The sequence below is a fragment of the Hylobates moloch genome, unplaced genomic scaffold (genome assembly GCF_009828535.3).
Source record: "Hylobates moloch isolate HMO894 unplaced genomic scaffold, HMol_V3 SCAFFOLD_6, whole genome shotgun sequence".
In the NCBI taxonomy this organism is placed as follows: Eukaryota; Metazoa; Chordata; class Mammalia; order Primates; family Hylobatidae; genus Hylobates; species Hylobates moloch.
Window position 1 is genome coordinate 126,838,503 of NW_026652281.1, and position 20,364 is coordinate 126,858,866.

General features: G+C 48.8%; 1 protein-coding gene across 5 annotated transcripts in view; it reads left to right on the forward strand.

The window, feature by feature from the left end:
• Positions 1-20,364, forward strand: part of PPARGC1B (PPARG coactivator 1 beta) — a 127,577-nt gene that overhangs the window by 24,968 nt on the left and 82,245 nt on the right. The window contains exon 2 of one of the 5 annotated variants that reach the window (XM_058440024.1): positions 4,597-4,782. The exons of the other annotated variants lie outside the window; for them this stretch is intronic. Coding sequence (XP_058296007.1) covers positions 4,765-4,782 — 18 coding nt within the window. The 5' untranslated portion in view covers positions 4,597-4,764. The remainder of the gene's footprint in view (positions 1-4,596; positions 4,783-20,364) is intronic. 5 annotated transcript variants of the gene reach the window in all.

Genomic DNA, 20,364 nt, shown 5'->3' on the forward strand with positions numbered 1-20,364 from the left:
ACCTCTGCCTCCAGGGTTCAAGCGATTCTCCTGCCTCAGCCTCCCAAGTAGCTGGGATTATAGGTGTCTGCCACCATGCCCAGCTAATTTTTGTATTTTTAGTAGAGATGGGGTTTCACCATGTTGGGCAGGCTGGTTTTGAACTCCTGACTTCAGGTAATCCACCCGCCTTGGCCCCCCAAAGTGCTAGGATTACAGTAGTGAGCCACCACGCCCGGCCGATGGTGTCATTGTTGCTGCTTGGCTTTGCAGGAGGCACAGCGGCAGCAGTCAGGGTTCAAGACCTTGCTGTGCCCTCGTTTGCTGGTTGTGTGATCTTGGGCATATGACTTCACCCCTCTGAGGTAATGTAGGAGTCCTGTCTATACAGGGTGGATTTGAAGTATCAGTGGGCTTTTTATATAGAGTACTTACCACATAGGAGGCACTTAATAAATATTTAAAAATTCTTGGCAGGGTGTGGAGGCTCACACCTGTAATGCCAGCACTTTGAGAGGCCGGGGTGGGTGGATCACTTGAGGCCAGGAGTTTGAGACCAGCCTGGCCAACATGATGAAACTCCATCTTACAAAAATTAGCCAGGTGTGGTGGCGGGCACCTGTAATCCCAGCTACTTGGGAGGCTGAGGCAGGAGAATCACTTGAACCCAGGAGGCAGAGGTTGTGGTGAGCCGAGATTGCGGCACAGCATTCTAACCTGGGCAACAGGGCAAGACTCCATCTCAACAAGAAAAACAAAAAACAAAAAACCAAAACAACAAGCAAACAAATAAAATTCATACTGAAGTGCCTGTTATGTCCTGGCACTGGTCCAGATGTTGGGGCTTTAGCAGAATGGAAGCAGCATCCCTGGCCTTGGGGACCAGTGTCAGGTCTAAATGTCAATTCCGTTGTCCCCTCCTAGAAGCTGTGGGACACAGAGCTTCCCTGAGGAGATTCGAGGGTTTTTCCTGCCCCTGTAGACTCTGCAGATCACTTTCAGTGAGATTCTCTTTTTGCGTAACCCTAGGAAAATTGACTCTGCTTGTCCTTCCTCCCCCAACAAGGGGTAGGGCCTTACCTGACTGGCCCTCGAGCAGAGGTGATCTGAGGTTCCTTGGCTAGGGGTCCAGAACCAGATCCCATCTCAGGTGGGCAGCTTGGAGCATTCTTTGGCTTGGATTAATCTCTCCTAGTAACAGCGTGAGTAACGGCTACCTTTTCTCCCTCTCGCCCTTATTCCATAACCCCCGCCCACCTCCAAACCCACACAGAACACTGTCTGTGGTTAGCACCAGCTGGAACTGGGGATGGGTCTGGCCATGTGAGGGTACAGCTCATGGTGGTAAGGCTAAATTAAAGGTCACTTGGCCAACTCGTTGGTGTACTCTGTCTGCTGGGTAACCGTGCCCTTTGGGCAAGTCCCACCACTCCCCTTGTTCTAGACTGGAAGTCATTCATTTATTCATTCACTCACTTGTTTTTTATTCACCTGATCAATCGTATATCCTCGTCTGTTCATTTATTTAACAAATGCTTACTGAGTCATCATCCATGCCAGGCTCTGTTGGATGCTAGGAGCAGATCATCTCCATTCTCTTAGAGCTTAGAATCGACTGGGAAGAGAAGAGGCAGACCTGTGCATTGCACACTTGTTATTATGATTGTGTGTTTCACTGGCGCTGCACGTAGCAGTTCCTGTTTGAGACATACCTCAGTGAAAAGTACAGGACCTGGCTGGGTGATCAGAATCCACGTGGAATCTCCTGTGTCGTCATGTGCCCCAGCAGGTGCCATCTTTTGGGAACAGGGTGTGGACAGTTACAACACATGCCCCCAGGAACTCATCACCACGGGGATTCCAAGAGGGCTGAGGCCAGCCCTGCCTGTGGTCTTCAGCCTTCTTTCCAGGCTCCATGGTGTCTTGTATCTCTACTGGGGGTTGTATTCTTTTTGTTTGTTTCTTGTTTTTAATTCAACAAACATTTAACAATTGTAATATTTTAATAGTTTGCTTCTAGTTGTAAAGAAGATATAATTAAAGACTTGGCCATTAGTTTCATACATTCCCAATAATGGTGGTTCATATAATCATATCTTTTCCTGCTTTGTTTTTTAACTATAAAATGAAAGGCTAGTTTTAGAATTTTATTACAAAAGAATTAAATCTTTGTTGAACAAAATTAAAGAAATGCAGGTACACCCTTTCAAAGGAAATAAAAACCACCCATAATTATTTAAAAGTGACTATTATTTCTTTTTTCACATATTTATTTTTCCTTTAAAAAGTCAGATCATATTGTCTTTATGATTTTTTCATTTAGCATTATATTGAAGAATCTATCTTTATTAAGGCCTTATAGATCTTCATTAAGGTTTAAAGAAGGTCTTTTCCGTGGCCTTAAATTTGTTCACCTCCTCATTTGATGACAGTAGGATTCCTCATGGATGTAGCTTGAGATTCTGTTTTGTGGTGTGCACTTCTCTCTTCTTGAGAGCCAGTTATGTTTTACTCATGACCTCAGGCAAGTAATCGACTTGTTTGCCTCTTTATTTATTTGTACAGGAGGAAAATAACTGCACTTCTCTTATGGTGGATGTGAAGAGTGAACAAGCAGAGGGGCCTAGCACTGGTGAAAGCTGTAGCAATAGTGGCCACCATGGAGCAGGAGGGGCAGGAGGGGTACTACCGTTTCCCATTTGGTGCCCAGAAGCCCGACACTGAGGGTTAAGTCACCTGTCTTCAGCAGCTGTTGACCCAAGTTGGACTTGGGCAGCATACAAATGAGAGTTAGCCTGAGCCCTGGGGTGGGGTGGGTTGGTTCATTGCAAAGATGGAGCTCCTCCGGCTCCTTCCCTCATCCTCACAAACCAGAGGAAGTGCATTTGGTTGAAAATGACCCACGTCCTTCACCAGGCATGCTGCCAGCAGCAGCATGGGGCAGCTGCAAGGCTGCTGCTTGGGAGTTGGTGAAGGGCCTGGCTGCCAAGAGCCCCCTGGGCCAGGGGCCACCCACACCCGCCCTGGATACTGAGGCTCAGAGAGGCAGTGCTATTTGCCTAAGTCAGGCAGCTTGTTAGTGGCAGAGCTGGGATATGAACCCAAGGCTTTGCCACTGCATCTTCCATGTTAGACTCATTCACCCTGTGAGTTGGAACACCCATTATGTGCAAGGAGCTCCAGCGCTCCCACAGGGTGCTCCAGACATGAAGAAGCTATGGTCCTTGCTGAAACGGCACACACATAATACAGGAGATGCTGCAAGAGCCAAGGATGCCCTAGGGACACTTATCTGGTTCATTCCTTATGCATACACTATGCCAGGCTGTGTGCTCAGCACCGTGACACGGATGTGAACAAGCAGACCACAGAGGGCCAGCAGACAGCAAACTGCCAGCAGATCGAGGGGCAGAGAGCACTGTGGGCAGCAGAGGGCTCTGGGCAGCAGTTCCTGGGAAGAATTGTTGGTGGTGGGACTTAAGGTTGGGCTATCCCAGCTGCAGTGCTCCTGAAACCAGGGGCACAGTCTTGGCATTGAATAGTAGCTACGGGGAGGGCTTTTGACCAACTCGCCTGGATCTGAGGATTCTGCTACTTAACATGCTGTGTGACCTTGGGCACATGGCTTGGCTTTTCTGAGCTTTTTCTTTGTTTAAAGGAGATACTATTATCTGCCTCACAGAGTGAGTGTGAGAATTAAATGAGAATAAAGGGACTTGAATGTATCTCCAGCAGCCATGTGATTATTGTCATCAGGGGGTGGCAGCAAGGGTAGAGAAGCCAGGGACACGTTTGGGGTTGACATTGTACATTATAGAGTGAAACCTAAGTGGAGCCCAAATGCTATGCTTATGTGACACACATTGTCCTAGTAATGATCTCATGTGCCTGCTGCACAAATAAGAAAGGAAGTGTAGCCTGCTGTGCATGGCTGCCCCTTGAGAGAGGAGGAGAGGAGTTATTTCTGGAATTTGCCCCAAGGTGTAGCAGGTCCCTTTTGACTTGGTCCCACAGTGTACACCCAGTCCTGTTGGGCATTTAAGGAGAGCTTGCTCATCTTGAAGAAAAGGCTCCTAATGCCCTGAACTGGGGGATGGGGATTAACGGGGAGATTTCTGGAACCTAGGCATATTTCCTGCTGCTCTAGTTATTAAAGCAGCGCAGGGCATCTGGGCGGATTTGTTCAGTGATGCTGGCAGGCATCCGGCCCCTTCCCACACTCCATAGTGCAGACTGCTTGGGGTCTAATCCTGCTGTGGTGGCTTTTTTTCTTTTCTTTTTCCAGCTTTATTGAGGTATACTTGACAAATAGAAACTGTGTTATTTAACGTACATAATGTGATGATTTGATGTATGTATATACTGTGAAAAGATGACCACAATCAAGCTAATTAACATATCCAACACCTCACACAGTTATCTTTGTGTGTGTGCTTGCGTGTGTGTGCATGTGTGTGTGGTGAGAACGTTTAAGATCTACTCTCTTAGTCAATTTCAAGTATACAATATAGTGTTTAGTCACATCGCTGTAGTGTAGATCTCCAGAATTTATTCATCCTGCATGACTGAAACTTTGTACTCTCTGACAAACACCTCCCCATTTCCTCTGTCCCTCAGCCCCTGGTCACCAGCATTCTATTCTACCTTCTGCTTTTCCCACTTCTGGGTATGTATCCAGAGGAAATGAAATCAGGATCTCAGAGAGATCTGCACTCTCGCGTTCATTGCAGCATTATTTACAACAGCCAAGATATGGAAACAACCCAAGTGTTTGTTGACAGATGAATGGATAAAGAAAATATGGTATGTACATATAATAGAATATTATGCAACCTTAAAAAAGGAAGGGAATTCTGTCATTTGTGTAGCATGGATGAACCTGGAGGACATTATGCCAAGTGAAATGAGCCAGATGCAGAAAGACAAATGCTGCATGATGTTACTCTTATAGAATGTAGAAAAGACTGTGACTTATTAATTTGACAGGCAATAGGTCCTGCTCTTGTCAGCCTCCTCATCCATAGCAGGGGAGCGCTGTGTTATCCTGTGGACATGTGGATAACAGTAGTGCCAACCTGATTGTGGTATTGTAAGGGTAAAATAAGATAATATATGTTTAAAGAGCCTGACACAGTGCCTGTCACCATGAGTGCTCAAGGTTTTGCTCTTGGGATTTGGATATCTGCCTATCCTTTGCTGTTCCCTCCTCAGGGAAACTGTCATCCTCTTTTCTGGCCAGACCCTGGTTTTTCTTGGGTTCTCCTGGGGACCTATGTGAGATGATGGGATAAGTGCAAGGGCAGTGACAAGCAGGGAGGCAGGTGGGTGACTGGGGTCAGGAATCCCATGGATTTTTTTTTTTTTTTTTTTTTTTTGAGATGGAGTCTCTGTCTCCTGGGCTGGAGTGCAGGGGTGCAATCTCGGCTCACCGCAACCTCTGCCTCCTGGGCTTAAGCGATCCTCCTACCTCAGCCTCCCAAGTAGCTGGGATTACAGGCATCACCATGCCCGGCTAAGTTTTTTGTATTTTTAGTAGAAATGAGGTTTTACCATGTAGGCCAGGCTGGTCTCAAACTCCTGACCTCAAGTGATCCTCCCCACCTTGGCCTACCAAAGTGCTGGGATTACAGGCATGAACCACTGTGCCAGGCCCTGCAGATCTTTTCCCGTCTGCCTGCAGAGCCCTCAGGTACCTCTCTGCTCATTCTGGCAGCCTGACCCACCCATGGGGCCTCTCAGTGAATCTGTCTTGTCCTGAGGGAGAATTCCAAGGCTCTCAAGAATGGAAGGGATTTTAGAGGGCGTGTTATCCAAATAGCCTCCTGAGCAGGGCTTGGACTGTTTCTGCCTAATGCTTGCATGTGTGGAAGGCAAGGTGCTCACTGTTCTGGAGGCAGCCTATTTCATTTGGGGACAGCCTTGGCAATTTGGGTATTGAGCTGAATCTCACTTCCATCCTCTAGTTCTCCCTCAAGGTGCCAAGGTTCTCCCCCACCCCTTTTTTTAGAGAGATGGGGTCTCGCTCTGTTGCCCAGTCTGGAGTGCAATGGTGTGATCATGGTTCAGTGCAGCCTCAACTTCCTGGGCTCAAGTGATTCTCCCACCTCAGCCTCCCAAGCAGCTGGAACTATAGGTGCACACCACTACACCCGGCACATTTTTAATTTTTTTGTAGAGATGGGGGTCTCACCATGTTGCCCAGACTGTTCTCTAACTCCTGGGCTCCAGCAATCCTGCCTCAGCTTCCCAAAGTATTAGCGTTACAGGCATGAGCCACTGTGCCTGGCTCACCAAGGCCCTTGAGCACCTTCAGGTCCCTTGAGAGAGGTGACCTGCCATCTCCTGCAACTTCCCTCCCCACTCTGGCCTGCAGCCTCGCTTGCTCCCTCTGGCCTTTGGCCCTGGTCCTGCAGGTCCCATTCTGGATTCCTCAGGGGAGCTTCACCGTGGCCCCAGGTTCTCGGGTGACTCTTGAGCCTTTCTTTATTCTTCTTATTAAAGTTATAGCCAACCTTGGATCTTAAGTGGAATGAAAGACGTTAAACGCTTGGTGTGTTTTTCTTTTCTTGTCATCAGGGGCTGTTGGTCATGAAGAGTGGAGTTCAGGGGCAGGGGGAGGTGTTTGGAGTCTCTCATTGAGGCCTCTGTGAGCTGTGTCCTGGCTGTGGCTGAGTGGAATGTGTAGGTCCTGAGGTTTCAGAGCATGACAGCCAGAAGGGCCTTCAGAGGCCATTCACTCCTGGGGCTTTTTTTTTTTTTTTTGCAGAGAAGGTCTCACTGTGTCACCCAGGCTGGAGTGCAGTGGTGTGATCACAGCTCACTGCAACCTCTGCCTTCCGGGCTCAAGCAATTCTCCCATCTTAGCCTCCTGAGTAGCTGGGACTATAGGTGGGTGCCACTGCACTTGACTAATTTTTAAATTTTTCATTGAGATAAGGTCTCACTGTGTTGCTTAGGCTGGTCTCAAACTCCTGGGCTCAAGTCATTTTTCTGCCTTTTTTTTTTTTTTTTTTTTTGAGACGGAGTCTCTGTCGCTCGGGCTGGAGTGCAGGGGTACAATCTCGGCTGACCGCCACCTCTGCCTCCTGGGCTAAAGGGATCCTCCCACCTCAGCCTCCCAAGTAGCTGGGATTACAGGCACAGCACTTCCAAAGTGCTGGGATTATAGGTGTGAGCCACTGGGCCCAGCCACTCCTGGGGCTTTTACCCTTTATTGGTCATAGCCCCATCAGAGACTCTAAAGAGTATGGACTCTCTTTATGTGAGAATGTCAAAACATAAAAAAGTGAGCATGTGATTTCATAGACTCTCTGAAAGCCGTGCACAAGCCCAGAGTAAGAACTTCTATTTGAGTCCTTCTGCATTCTTTATATAGATAGAGAAACTGAGATCCAGAGAGGCACCCACACACCTCACAGTCATTGATAGGAGGGCAGAGGGGGCCTGGAGTGGCTCAGCCAGAGGCAGGGCTGGGCCATGTGTGGATGGGAGCAGGATTAGCAGTGGGGAGATGAGCAGGGAAGAGGACCAGAGGGACCTCAGCCCAGTGAGCAGTGGCCTCCAGCCCTGCACTGGAGGCTGGGCCCAAACATGAGGCTGAAGTAGGATGCGGGCAGTTGGTTAAAGATGTGGAAACTGCTTAGTGGTTCAAGAGAAAGTCTGGGATAGGGAGGACACGATCTTTGGCCAGTGAAGGTGCCAGACCCAAGTAGAACAGGTGTTGGATTGGAAAGACTGCATAGACATAGACATACTGTTTTAGGATTTTACAGAGGAGGAAACTGAGTCTCAGCAAGTGGCAGGCAGCTGGGATAAGGTCAGTGCATGTGGGTGAGTTAACTCAGAGTCTTTTGGGGTGGCAAGTGATTCACATTATTTCATTTTAATAACTTATTTAAATGCACATTTGAGAAAATATAGCTGGTACACATAATTTATTGCTAAGGATAAGTCTAAGAGGAAAAAATAAGTAGATTTAAAGACAGATATTAAGTAAACAGTAGTAGGGGGTATAAAGATCTGGTAACTATAGGAAGTTGGCATGAAAACCATATATTTAAGACCTGGCTAGATGAATGACTGACACATTTGATCTAGACTGATCTCTGAGCCTCCAAGCGTGGACTCCTCTTAGGAGAGAGTAGTACCCAAACACGCATGTCCTCTACCAACTGCCTGGGGGGGGCTTCCTCTCAAGAACAGTGCAGAGAAAGAGGGAGGGACCCTGTGAAACAGTTAAGTTAGGAGAGGCATCCTCCTGCTGTGTGACTTGGGTCAGCTTGTTAAAGGAGGCGAGAAGGCAGGGGAGGGAATATGCCTGGGCATGTAAGGCTCATCAGGACCTCGGTTACCATTTCACCTGTGCAGATTTTCAGGACTGAGTCTTTTCTCTATACTGCCCCACTAGGGGACTGACATTACTTAAGGCCTCTCTCCAGGACCCCGAGCTCAGGCCTAGCCCAATGGAGCAGAACCATCTCTGGAGCAGAACCATCCCTGACGAAGTCCAAAGATGTGAGACTGGGGTCAAATCTAGGTTTACTCCTAGTCGAGAAAATGGGAAGGACGATGTCATATCTCCTCTGGTCTGTGAGGTCGATGGCTGTAAAAGTTGCCCAGTGGTGAACTCAGGTCTCATCTGTTGCAGATTGTCACTCCACCCCTCTGAGACTTCAGTTCCTTATTTCTAAAAATGGACAGCACTTTGGGAGACCGAGGCGGGCGGATCACGAGGTCAGGAGATCAAGACCATCCTGGCCAACACGGTGAAACCCTGTCTGCACTAAAAAAAATACAAAAAATTAGCTGGGCGTTGTGGCGAGCGCCTGTAGTCCCAGCTACTCGGGAGGCTGAGGCAGGAGAATGGCGTGAACCCGGGAGGTGGAGCTTGCAGTGAGCCGAGATCGCACCACTGCACTTCAGCCTGGGTGACAGAGCTAGACTCAGTCTCAAAAAAAAAAAAAATGGAGATAATAAAGCCCCAATCTGTGAGATTGTTTTTAGGATTAAATTAGATAATGTATTTAAAGTACTTGACAATACCTGGCACATAGTAATTGCGCAGTTTATTTAAGGCTGTTATTTTAATAAGGAGTTTAAAAAAAAATGAATGCATATAGAGATGTTGTGATTACTAATCTGTGAAACAGTAGCAAAACTATCACCTCTGAACCCTCAGGCAAAGCTTGGACCTTACAAATGATGTTTCCATCAAAAATCTGCCACCTTGTGGCAGCCTACTCAAATTGCAGGTTTAGTGTTTTTATTTTAAGTCTTGTTTTTAAATTTATGATTATGATTATGATAAGAAATCAGAAAATCTAAAGTTATATGGTTTAGGTAACAAGGTAGCAAGGAAGAACAGGCTAAAATAAAATATCTTTACTGGATTAAAAACATTACCAGACCTAGCAGAGCCTTAATAATCAATTAATCTGTATATTTAAAGGTATCACTTATTAAGGTCTTTTTCTAGGGCAGACAGTTTGACTAGCGCTTTGCATCCATCCTTTGTAGTCCATCCTACTTAGCAAGATCAATATTATTAGTGTCATATATTTCAAAAAGGGAAACTGAGACTCAGAAATAACTGAGTAACTTGCCTGACAACACGGAGCTTTCATGTGGCAGAGCTGGAAATGTGAACCAGGCAGGACGATGATTAAACCTCCTAGTGAGTAACCTCTCAACCAAAAAATTTGTCCTGTTCCTGGATTCTAGAGGGTGTCATGGGCTGCGTTCTTGGTTTCTGCCATAGGGCTTGGGATTATACTCTGCATTCCTGCCCATGTCCTTTACAGAGCACAGTAGCACCCATCATGATTTCATTGGATTCTACTAAAGGCAAATATGGGGTGATTATTAAATTATCTGTCCCCTCCTCCTCACTGCTCCCTGTCCCCCCCACAAAGGCAGTTAGGTGGCCTCTTTGGGGAAAGTAGGTTTTCTCTGAATGGCTCTCAGAGAAGCAGGTTTCCTGCTTGCACTTTGAAAACCTGCATCTGGAACCAGCCCAGAGGGGTGGTAGCAGGGCTATGAGGAGGAAACAGAACCAGCATGTTCCTTTCCAAGTTGGTTGAGCTGACGAGGCTGTCGGAGATGAGGACCAGGTCCCTGCGTTGAGTGGATAGAGAGCTGTCCTGGAAACTCCTTGGTCCATGGTAAGGATATCCCTCATGCCAGGGGAGGAAGTCTTCCCTGCACTAGAAAACAGCAGTCCTCCTTCTGTAAAGTTGGGCATCTCTGCCCATTTCCCTTGCTGGCTTTGCTGGGAGAGGAAGGTGTGAGTTGGGGTGTTAGGTTCACAGTGGTAAGCTTTGGGACCTATGTGGGTGTTCATGCAGGGAAGTCCCAGAGCCCACACATGCATGCTTGTGCCTCCGCTCTATGAGATATGGTCTGGGAGAGGCAGACTAGAAAGATTCCTTGATAATAAATGAGTGTTTAGAAATGATGGCTTATTCAGGGCTCCCAGGGGAAGAGCCTTCTTCCTGATTTTTTCTTTGCATTCATGGAGACATGAGGAAGCTTTGAAAGGCTGTGTGGAGAGATGGCATTAGGATGTGCTCACAGACTTGGGGTATCAGAGTAAGCAGAGTCAGATCTTAGAAGATGAGGCTGGAGCATCATTCCCAATGTAGGTAACAACTCTGGAAATCTAGAACCCTCTCAGTTCCTTCCCAAGTAAGAAAGCCTGTCTTAATATCCCCGGAAAATACAGTATCTATTCAGCTGTGTAGCTCCAGGGACTGAACATTCTCACTGGGGTATCCCTTTCCCTTTGGACATCTGGCGGGATCACTGAGCTGAACTCCACTCCTCTGGAACTCTCTTTTGTCTACACCAGCGATCTCCAACTTTTTTGGCACCAGGGACTGGTTTCATGGAAGACAATTTTTCCACAGATCGGGTTGGGGTGGGAGGTGGCAGATGCAGGGAAGATGGTTTCTGGATTATTCAAGTGCATTACATTTATTGTGTACTTTATTATTATTACATTGTAATATGTAATGAAATAATTATGCAACTCACCATAATGTAGAATCAGTGGGAGCCCTGAGCTTGTTTTCCTGCAACTAGATGGTCCCATCTGGGGGTGATGGGAGAGAGTGACACCCAAAGTGGGTTGCTTATGTCCAGTCTCCTCCGTAATCTTGTTTTGGTTGCTGCAGAAAACCCTGCTTCACAGGGATGGGATGTTGGAAAGGGAAGCAGGCTTTTCAGTGCTTTGTGGCAGTCTCCGGATATTCCGCCTTGACTTTAATCCAGAATGTATGGAGATTTGAAGTTGTCCCAAATATATTTTTAAGGCCACTAAATGCAGCTTAATTGGCACTTGCCACTCAGCGATAGGGTTTTTCTTTAGACAAGGTCTGGCTCTGTCACCCAGGCTGGAGTGTAGTGGTGTGATCTTGGCTCACTACAACCTCCACCTCCCAGGCTTAAGCAATCATCCCATTTCAGCCTCCTGAGTAGCTGGGACTATAGGCACATGCCACCATGCCTGGCTAATTTTTTTTTTTTTTTTTTTTGAGTTGGAGTCTTGCACTGTCGCCCAGACTGGAGTGCAGTGGTGTCATCTCGGCTCACTGCAACCTCCGCCTCTCAGGTTCAAGCGATTCTGCCACCTCAGCCTCCTGAGTAGCTGAGACTATAAGCGCCCACCACCATGTCTGGCTAATTTTTGTATTTTCTGCCACCTCAACCTCCTGAGTAGCTGAGACTACAGGCGCCCACCACCATGCCTGGCTAATTGTTGTATTTTCAGTAGAGATGGGGTTTCACCATGTTGGCCAGGCTGGTATCAAACTTCTGACCTCAGGTGATCCACCCACCTTGGCCTCCCAAAATGCTAGGATTACAGGCATGAGCCACCACGCCTGGCATAATTTTTGTATTTTTTTTTTGTAGAGATGGGGTTTCACTTTGTTGCCCAGACTGGTCTTGAACTCCTGAGCTCAAGCAGTCTGCCCACTTCAGCCTCCCAAAGTGCTGGGATTTCAGGCGTGAGCCACCACTCCTGGCCACTGATAGAGTTTTGATATGAGTCTGCAAGCAATTGATTTATTATGGTGTCTGTGCAGTCAGACCTCTCTGTTAATGTTAATCTCTATTTGCAGCCGCTCCCCAGCACTAGCATTACTGCCTCAGCTCCACCTCAGATCAGCAGGCATTAGATTCTCATAAGGAGTGAACAATCTAGATCTCTTGCATGTACAGTTCACAAAAGGGGTTGTGCTCCTATGAGAATCTAATGCCGCTGGTGAACTTACAGGAGGTGGAGCTCAGGCAGTAATGCGTGCCATGGGGAGCAGCTGTAAATACAGATGAAGCTTTGCTCGCTTGCCCACCACTCACCTCCTGTTGTGTGGCCCGGTTCCTAACAGGCCACAGACTGGTAATGGTTCGTGGCCTGAAGGTTGGGGATCCCAGTCTACACTGCATAACGTCTTACACTTTTTTCCCTTACAAATGACAATGGCGATGTGATAAGCTGCCGGAGCCAGGCGTCAGGAGGCACGTTCCCACTGATTTGGGAAGCTCATCCAGGTGGGGAAGTGCTTCTCCTTTGGTCTTTCCCCGTGGTTGAGAGACACCCCCGACTCCCCGGCCATGCCCTCCTCCTCTCTGGGCTTCAGGTTTCTCACTTATACGTTGAATGGGGGCTGTAGTGACTTCCTGTTGCTGCTGTAACAAACTACCACAACACGTGGTGCCTTAACACAGATCTTGCCGTTTCAGAGGTCGGCAGCCAAACATGGGTCTCACTGGGCTGAAGTGAGGGTGTGGCAGGGCTGCATTCCTTCCCAGGGGCTCCAGGAGAGAAGCCATTTTCGGGCCTTTTCCAGCTCCTGGAGACTGCCCACATTCCTTGGCTCGTGGCCCCTTCACTTATCTCTTTCTCTGGCCCTGACCCTGACCCTGACCCTTCTGCCTCCCTCTTAAAAAGACCCTCTGATCACACTAGGCCCACCCAGGTCATCCGGGATTATCTCCCATCTCCATATTCTGAATCACATCGGCAGAGTCCCTTTTGCCCTGTAAGGTAGTATCTTCTCAGGTTTGGGGGATCAGGATGTGGACATCTGTGGGGGACCTTATGCTGCCTGCTGTAGTGGTGCACTCATCATATCCAGAGCCCTCTCACCTCTGCAGCAGCCAGTCAGCCTCTGTCCTCCCTCAGGGTTGTGGGAGCCCCTGCCTTCCTTTTATATATCATTTTTTTATATTTGTTTTTATTTATTTTTATTTTTAAGACATCATACCTAAGCCCCTGCCTTCCTGCCAGATCTGGCCTCTTCAGGGGGAGAAGTGCAGGAGATGACCACTTCAGTCTGGAAGCCTTCCTCTCTGGCTGTGAAATTCTATTCAACTTCTTAGGATTCAAGTTTTAAAAAAGATGAGAACACTTTAATTGTTTCCTTCCTAGAATCATATGTCTTTTGCCCCGTAACCCCTCAAAGTATAAAGACGTACAGGACATTATCGCTTCCTCCAAAAAGTTGAAGATCCAGATAGGGGAAGATGTGGTGCCCACACAAAGTCAAGACTGTTTACTTCCAGGCAGTTATCAGCTGTGTCCTCCTGGGCAAGTAACTTAACCTCTCAGGCTCAATTTCTTTACCTGTTAAGTGGAAATAGTAGGACCTTCCTTTTCTCCCAAGAGTTGTGATAAGAATAAAAATCAGGAAGCCGAGGCAGGAGGATTGCTTGAGGCCAGCCTGGGCAGCATAGTGAGACCCTGTCTCTACAAAAAAAAAAAAAAAAAAAATTAATTTGGCTGGTGGCACATGCCTGTAGTCCTAGCTACTTGGGAGGCTGAGGTGGGAGATCTCTTGAGCCCAGGAGTTTGAGGCTTCAGTGAGCTATGATCACTGCACTCCAGCCTGGGCAACAGAACAAGACCTTGTCTCTTAAAAAAAAAAAAAAGGAATAAAAATTGGAGAATATATTTGAAACACAAGGGTTGATTGGAATAGTATGAGACACCTTGAGTGATACCAAAGCCATCATAGGACTTGATTAAATGTGACACAAAATTATTACAGGGTCAGGGCTTCCTGTTGTTTGTGTGGATGGGGCTACTCTGCAGACGAGGACCTCAGGCATTGAAGGCCCCTCATCATTATCATCTCCAAACTTCATGTTCTAGAACCTTGAAGGAGTTGGGTGGCTGGTTTGTTGAGAGCAGGGTGAGCATACAAATGGAGGCTCCCCGCCTGCGTGTGGGCGGCCGTGTGCACATGCAGGCGGATGCTGCACCTGCATTTCTAAGCGCCAGCCACCAGTTTCCCTGCAGGCAGCCACTGCCTGGTCACACCTTGGGTCTAGGAATGTGTAACCCCCACTGCACAGTCATCCTGAGGATGATGGGCCCAGGAAGAGACTTGCACAGGCCCCTGGAAGCAGGCTCAGGGCCATTTAGGTGGGGAAATTGGGGTCCCAAAGGCATCTGCAGCCCAGGTAGGCAGGTTTCCTTACACAAGTGGACTCCCTGATCTGTGGGGAGGGAACTGCTGGAGGAGGGCCAGAGCAATGCCCCTAAAGTGCAAAGCCGAGGGCGGGGCCCTGATTGCCCAGGTCTGAAGGGCTATGGAGATATTCTAGTCAGGTGTGACAGCAGAGGTGGGCAGGGGATGGGGAACTAACCGGGTGTCGTCTTGGACCTGTGAGCCCAGATTTAAGGCATAGAGTAACGGGAGCCACCTATTACTGTGTCCTACATAAATTATAGCAAGAGGAGTATTTTCTTTTCCTCTGCCGGTTTTCATGAAAGAGCAAGCCGTATTCCTTTTTCCTTGTTCTTTCTGTTTGCCTATCAGGCAGCACTCCGCTTGCTCTGCCTTACATTCAGTGGTGTGCTGGTAAATGCGTAACAACTGGTTCTGGAGGTGGGGTGAGGTGGGAGGCTCTGATTTGTAGCATTTTCAGGTGTCCAGGAAGTAAATATCCCCACCATGGCCAATTTCATCCTGTTTAAGTGATGTCACTGAACATTGTCCCCAAGCTTTAGCATTCTGCTTTACATTCTCATTTTAATCCTCAAGCAACTCTGAATTAGTTGCTGTTATCCCAGACTTATAGGCAGGAAGCAGGCTCAGAGAAGTGAAGGTTTCCAACTCAGACATGCCAGGCTGTGTACAGGTGGGGGGACCTCTGAGGGGCCTGCTCTGATCTGGGTTGGGGCTGCCCCAGGACCCTTAGGAGGAGCCGCCACCAGAACAATGGTAGGTGTTGGGCCAGAGGTTGTTTTGGTGGCGTTGGTGGTGGTGAAGGCTTTTGCTGTGAGCTTGTTGGATTGATAATTGTGACATGCTGCTGGGAGGGTGTTGAGCAGACACGTGGTTGTGATGTGGCGATGGTGGGTTAGGGTACGGTAGTGTGTGTGATGTGCTGGCTCTCTCGGGATGCGGTGTTTGTGCTGGTGATGCAGCCAGTCTCCTGTCATGGTGTGTGGCACAATGGATTTATTTGGCTGAGGAGGTTGCATGGTGTTGCTGTGGTGTTTGCTGTTGTATTGCTTTGCTAGGGCTACTGTAATAAAGTACCATAGACTGGGTGACTTACACCAGAGAAATGGATTTTCTCACAATTCTGAAGGCCAGAAGTCTAAAAGCAAGGGGTGGGCAGAGTCAGCTTACTTTGAGGCCTCTCTCCTTGGCTTGTAGATGGGCATCTTTCCCTTGTGAGTTCACGTGGTCTTTGGTCTGTGTGTGCCTGTGTCCTGATCTCCTCTTATAAGGACACCAGTCATATTAAATTAGGGCCCATTGTCGTGACCTAATTTTAACTTAGTTACCTCTTTAAAGAGCCTGTCTCCAAATACAGTCACGTTTTGAGGTAGTGGGGTTTAGGGCTTCACCATATGAATTTTAGGGCAGTGCAACTCAGCCTCTAACAATTGTGTTTTCTGTAACTGCTGACTGGGTGGTGGTGGTGGTGATTCCACGGTGGAGTTTGGTGTGACAGTGTTTGTGACCTTGTGAAGATATGTGTGTGTGTGCTTAGTATGATGGTATCCTATGCCAGTGGTTGTACTGTGAACATACCTGGTGCTTAAGGTAAAGGCGCTGGCTGTGGTGGCGTTGCAGGAGGTGTTTGGGGAGATGGTCTTTGTTGCAGATGTTTTCTGTTGGGGTACGATGCTTGGTGTTTGTGAGACATTGTTCTGCCTGTGTACCAACTGTGCCCATGCTTAGCGTTTTTGGTTAACAGTGTTGTCTGGGCTGGTGCTTTCAGTCTGTACCTTCTTGGCGTTTGGGGCAACCCCACAGGCTGCAGTTCAGGTTGTGAGGCAAGGACTGCTGTGGTCGTGTCTTGTGCAGCCAGATGAGAGCTACACGTCTCTTACTAATCCAAATAGCCTCCAGAGGAAACAGAACCGTGCCTCCCGAAGCTTGATGGAAGCTGTCGCATGACCCCGGCCTCCTGCCGGCCTGTCTGCCATGTTTTGTGGAGCTGGTGCATAGGTGAGCCTGGCAGCTGACCCTCCTCAGCCAGTGCTGCCTACACAGGGGAAGACACCTGCGGCTCCTGCTCTGCCCCTGTGGGCAGGAGTGGGGCAAGACAGTGTCTACTCTTAGGTGTGTCTCCGCCTGGCCCCTGCCTGGCTGGCTGCTCTGTTCTAGCCTGGTCCCTCCCAGGTCCCTCCTCATAAAAGGCAGCTCCACCTTCATAGACAGGGGTCAGGAGGAGGACAGACAGATGGAAATCGCATATCCAAATCACTGTGTAGTTACGCACTGAGAATGTGAGGAGGCTAACAGGCACGGTGATGGGAGGCAGAGCGGCCGCGGGAGGGACTGAGATGGGGCCAACAGGGTGGCCACGTGCTGGAAATGGATGTGCGAGGTGAAGCACTCGGAGGCGTGGGGGAGGCTCAGCTCCCATCCCTCTCAGATGGGAGCTGAGCACGAGCTTCAGGAGGGACCTGGCTGCCCAGTGTGATGGTGACTCTCATGAGGACTGGGGACTGTGGGCGGGGCTCAGCCTGCCCCACCTCTGCTGCCAGGCACCCCATTGGCGTTTCTCTGGAATGTTGGTGCTCTGTCCCCAGATGCATGGCAGCCTGTATACCTGCCAGTCAAAAAGCAGGTGTCCAGCAGTGAGCCCTCCTGCTTTGGCCACTGTAGCACCAGTTAAGAGAGCAAAGAAGGTACTTGTCCTGGGTCCCCCTTTCAGCTCTGACCTGAATTCCCTCTGGGGAGAGGCCATGGTGACATGGGCATCAGAGCCCCAGCAGGAAGTCCAGGGGTGGCACCTTGCAGCAGCCATGAGGCAGAGAGCTTGTGGAGTCCCCGGTTCCCCCCTAGTGAGGGGACACCGTCGTAGAGAAGTTTACAGAATGGGTGTAGGGGCCTGAGTTAAAGTTAGTGTTGCTGCTACTGACTGTGTGCACTGGGCTCCGGTTTCCTCACCTGCACAGCAGGGCTAAAAATCTGGCATAGCTCTGGGTGCTGTGAGGTTGCCATGAGATGCTACAGGTAAGGCACTTAGCAGTGAGCCGGGCATACAGCAGCGGATCAGTAGAGGTCTGCGGCGCCGGTAATCCTTCTGGCTTCTGGTCCCACGATGACCGGCCTGACCACAGTAATCACATCCGAGCATTAGCGGGGATTGGGATGATCTATAGGACTCCCAGCTTTGACATTCATTCATTTTTTCATTCATTCATCTAGCATTCAGGCCACACCTCTTAGGAGTTTGTCTCTATTTAGGGTGCCAGGGCTTTAGGGACCTGTAATGACTAGGTCCCTGCCCCATGTGTGACCTGGCAGCTGGGCAGGCTTGAACCTCACCCCCTCTCCCTCCTGCCTCTGGCCCTATACTGACTTGCAGAACTCCATTTGTAGCTGAATCCTCAGGCCTTCTCAGAAGATGACAGATTCTCCAGGATCCACTCATGGAAGTCATGGAGACCAGGCTGCTGCTTTGGGAGTTGAGAGCATTTTGTCCAGTGGTTGGGTTCTGTCGCTACTCACACTTCCCAGGGTCTAGATGGGCTCATCTGGGACTAGTGGAGCAGCATGTCCCCACAGCCAGAGAGCAGGGCGAGCTGCAGCCAGAGCAGGCAGGGGAAACTGGTTCCACAATTCCACCTAGAATTGCTTCCCCCTTCTCCCTTTGGTGGCTTGTGTTCACTGGCAGCTGAGGGTTGTGTGGGGGTGGAGTAGGGCAGCTCCCTACTGTGGAGGCCTCCTGCCAGCCCCACATGGCTGAACTATCACCCCTTACTCTGGTTGTTACTGTAGAAGCCATAACTACAGCCCAGTGGGGGCAGAGGCAGCTGAGAATGCACTTTTTTCTGTGGATCTGGAGAGGGCAGGGCGTAGTGGTAATAAGAGGTGAGATGGAGCCTAGGTTCTTGTCCCCACTATCATCATGGCCCTGTGTAACCTTGGACAGTTTCCGTGGCCCTGCAGGTCGTCAACTTCTTTCCCTTCACAGAGGCTCAGTGATTCTTGCCCTGCCTGCTGCCCAGGTTGCTTGGAGGATGCAGTAGGGTGAGGCATATGGCCACAGGGATAAAGGTCGTGACTGAGATGGCACAGGAGCTGAGATGCGCCTTTCAGCACCCATGGCAGACAGAACGAATTCAGCCTCCACACTCTTACCCCTGAGCTCCAACAGGCCTCAGAATCCACTGCAGAACAAGGCTTCAGGTAGTCCTCCCAATTAATTGAAGCTGACACTTGAGATAAACATTTTCTGAGAGACCTAGAAAGGCATGCTGAGTCTGCAGCAAGGCATGCCTTGTGGTAGGGGCTTCGGCTAGTGATGCCCACACCTCTTCCCTGTCCTAGGATGGGAGCCAGGAAGCACTCAGGAATCTGAGCTCTGGATTTTCTGATCAGATTCTGCCTTTGGATCTCCTTCTCCAATTCATCCCCTACCCCCTTCTCTTCTCCACATGCAACAATAAAGGGAGTTGTGGCATTAGGTGCACTGGACTGTCTATAAAGAAAGTAAATCAGATTGGATAGAAATAAGTCCTTCCATTTTCCTCTCCCTGACCTCTTAACAAATTCTTATGATATAACCAAGCTGTCCAAAGCCAGTATTGCCCCCTAGTGGTTAGCATCAAGAATGCATAGACTGCCCAACCCTCTTCCCCTCCACCTCCTTCTCTGCCATACCAAGATACCACCTCTTTTCCTCTGTCATTGTTACTAACTTTCTCCTCATACAAGTATGTTTCTTTTTGAACCCCTCTACATTCTATTCTAACTCTAATAGGTGTCATAGAAAAGGCAGCAGAGTGTAGGTGATGAAAGAACATTGGACTGGGAGTAGTAGGGGCTGAACCATAGCCTCATTTCTGTTGCTAGCTTGCAATGAGACCATGGGCAAATTCCTTTCCCTCTCTGGGCCTTGGTTTTCCTATCTGCACTACAAAAATTCTGCCTTATGCAGCGTTTCCTAAAAGAGCTTCCAAAGGTTGTTTTTTTTTTTTTTTTAATTTAATTTATTTTTATTTTTTCAACTTCCAGCAGCACCCCAAAGCTTTTTAGGCTGGACAGTTTTGCATTGTGTATGACTGCCCCAGGCACTCAGGACAGTTTGCATCGCAGATCTCCAAGTCAAATCATTGTGCTAAGGTGGAACACCCACATGCTCCCTGGCAGTGATGCTGCTGTGGTTGGCATTCGTTGAACCAGGGGATCTTGAGAGCATGTGTAGGTGGTTGCTGGTTTGATGAGAGTTGGGTGGGTCGTTGGTGTCAGCTGCAGCTAGGATGCAGTGAAGATATCTGGGGCCCTGGGAATGACCCACCCAGAGGCCACCATTGTAGTGTAACGGAGGCACTATGGCCTCAGCAGTTAGCCCCACATTTACATCCCCTCTCTGCCACTTCCTAGCTCTGGGGCTTCAGACAAGCTTGAGCAGGATTGTGTGTGTGGTTCTCAGGTGACAATGGAAATGGCCCCGTAACCTTTTCCTGTTGGCAGCGGACAGGGAGAGGCTCTCCTGGCTTCCTGCGCTCTGCATGCACATGTGTGTACACACCCTTGCTCTTGCCCAGTTCCTGGTCCCGAGTCCTTCCCCACCCTCAGCCTAGCTCTTCCATTATTGTTAACGATCATGTCCTTGTGGGGAGTCCTTTCAGTTTGCAAGAAGGAGGTTACTCCCATTGTGCAGGTGCTGGGCCTGAGCCTCAGAAGGGTAGTGTGGTTTCCCTTAAGCAGCAAGGCCAGGCTAGAATTCAGTCTGAATCTGTTCTTCTTGTTTTTGCTGAAGCAGTTTTGTGGCTTTTTTCATCTACAATTTATCAAAAGCACTTAGTATATGCCCTGGCTTTAGAGTCATTTTCTCAATTTTCCCAAACACACATAGACCCACAAAGACCCCTGCTCCCCACACATGCCCTGCCACTTTACAGATGTG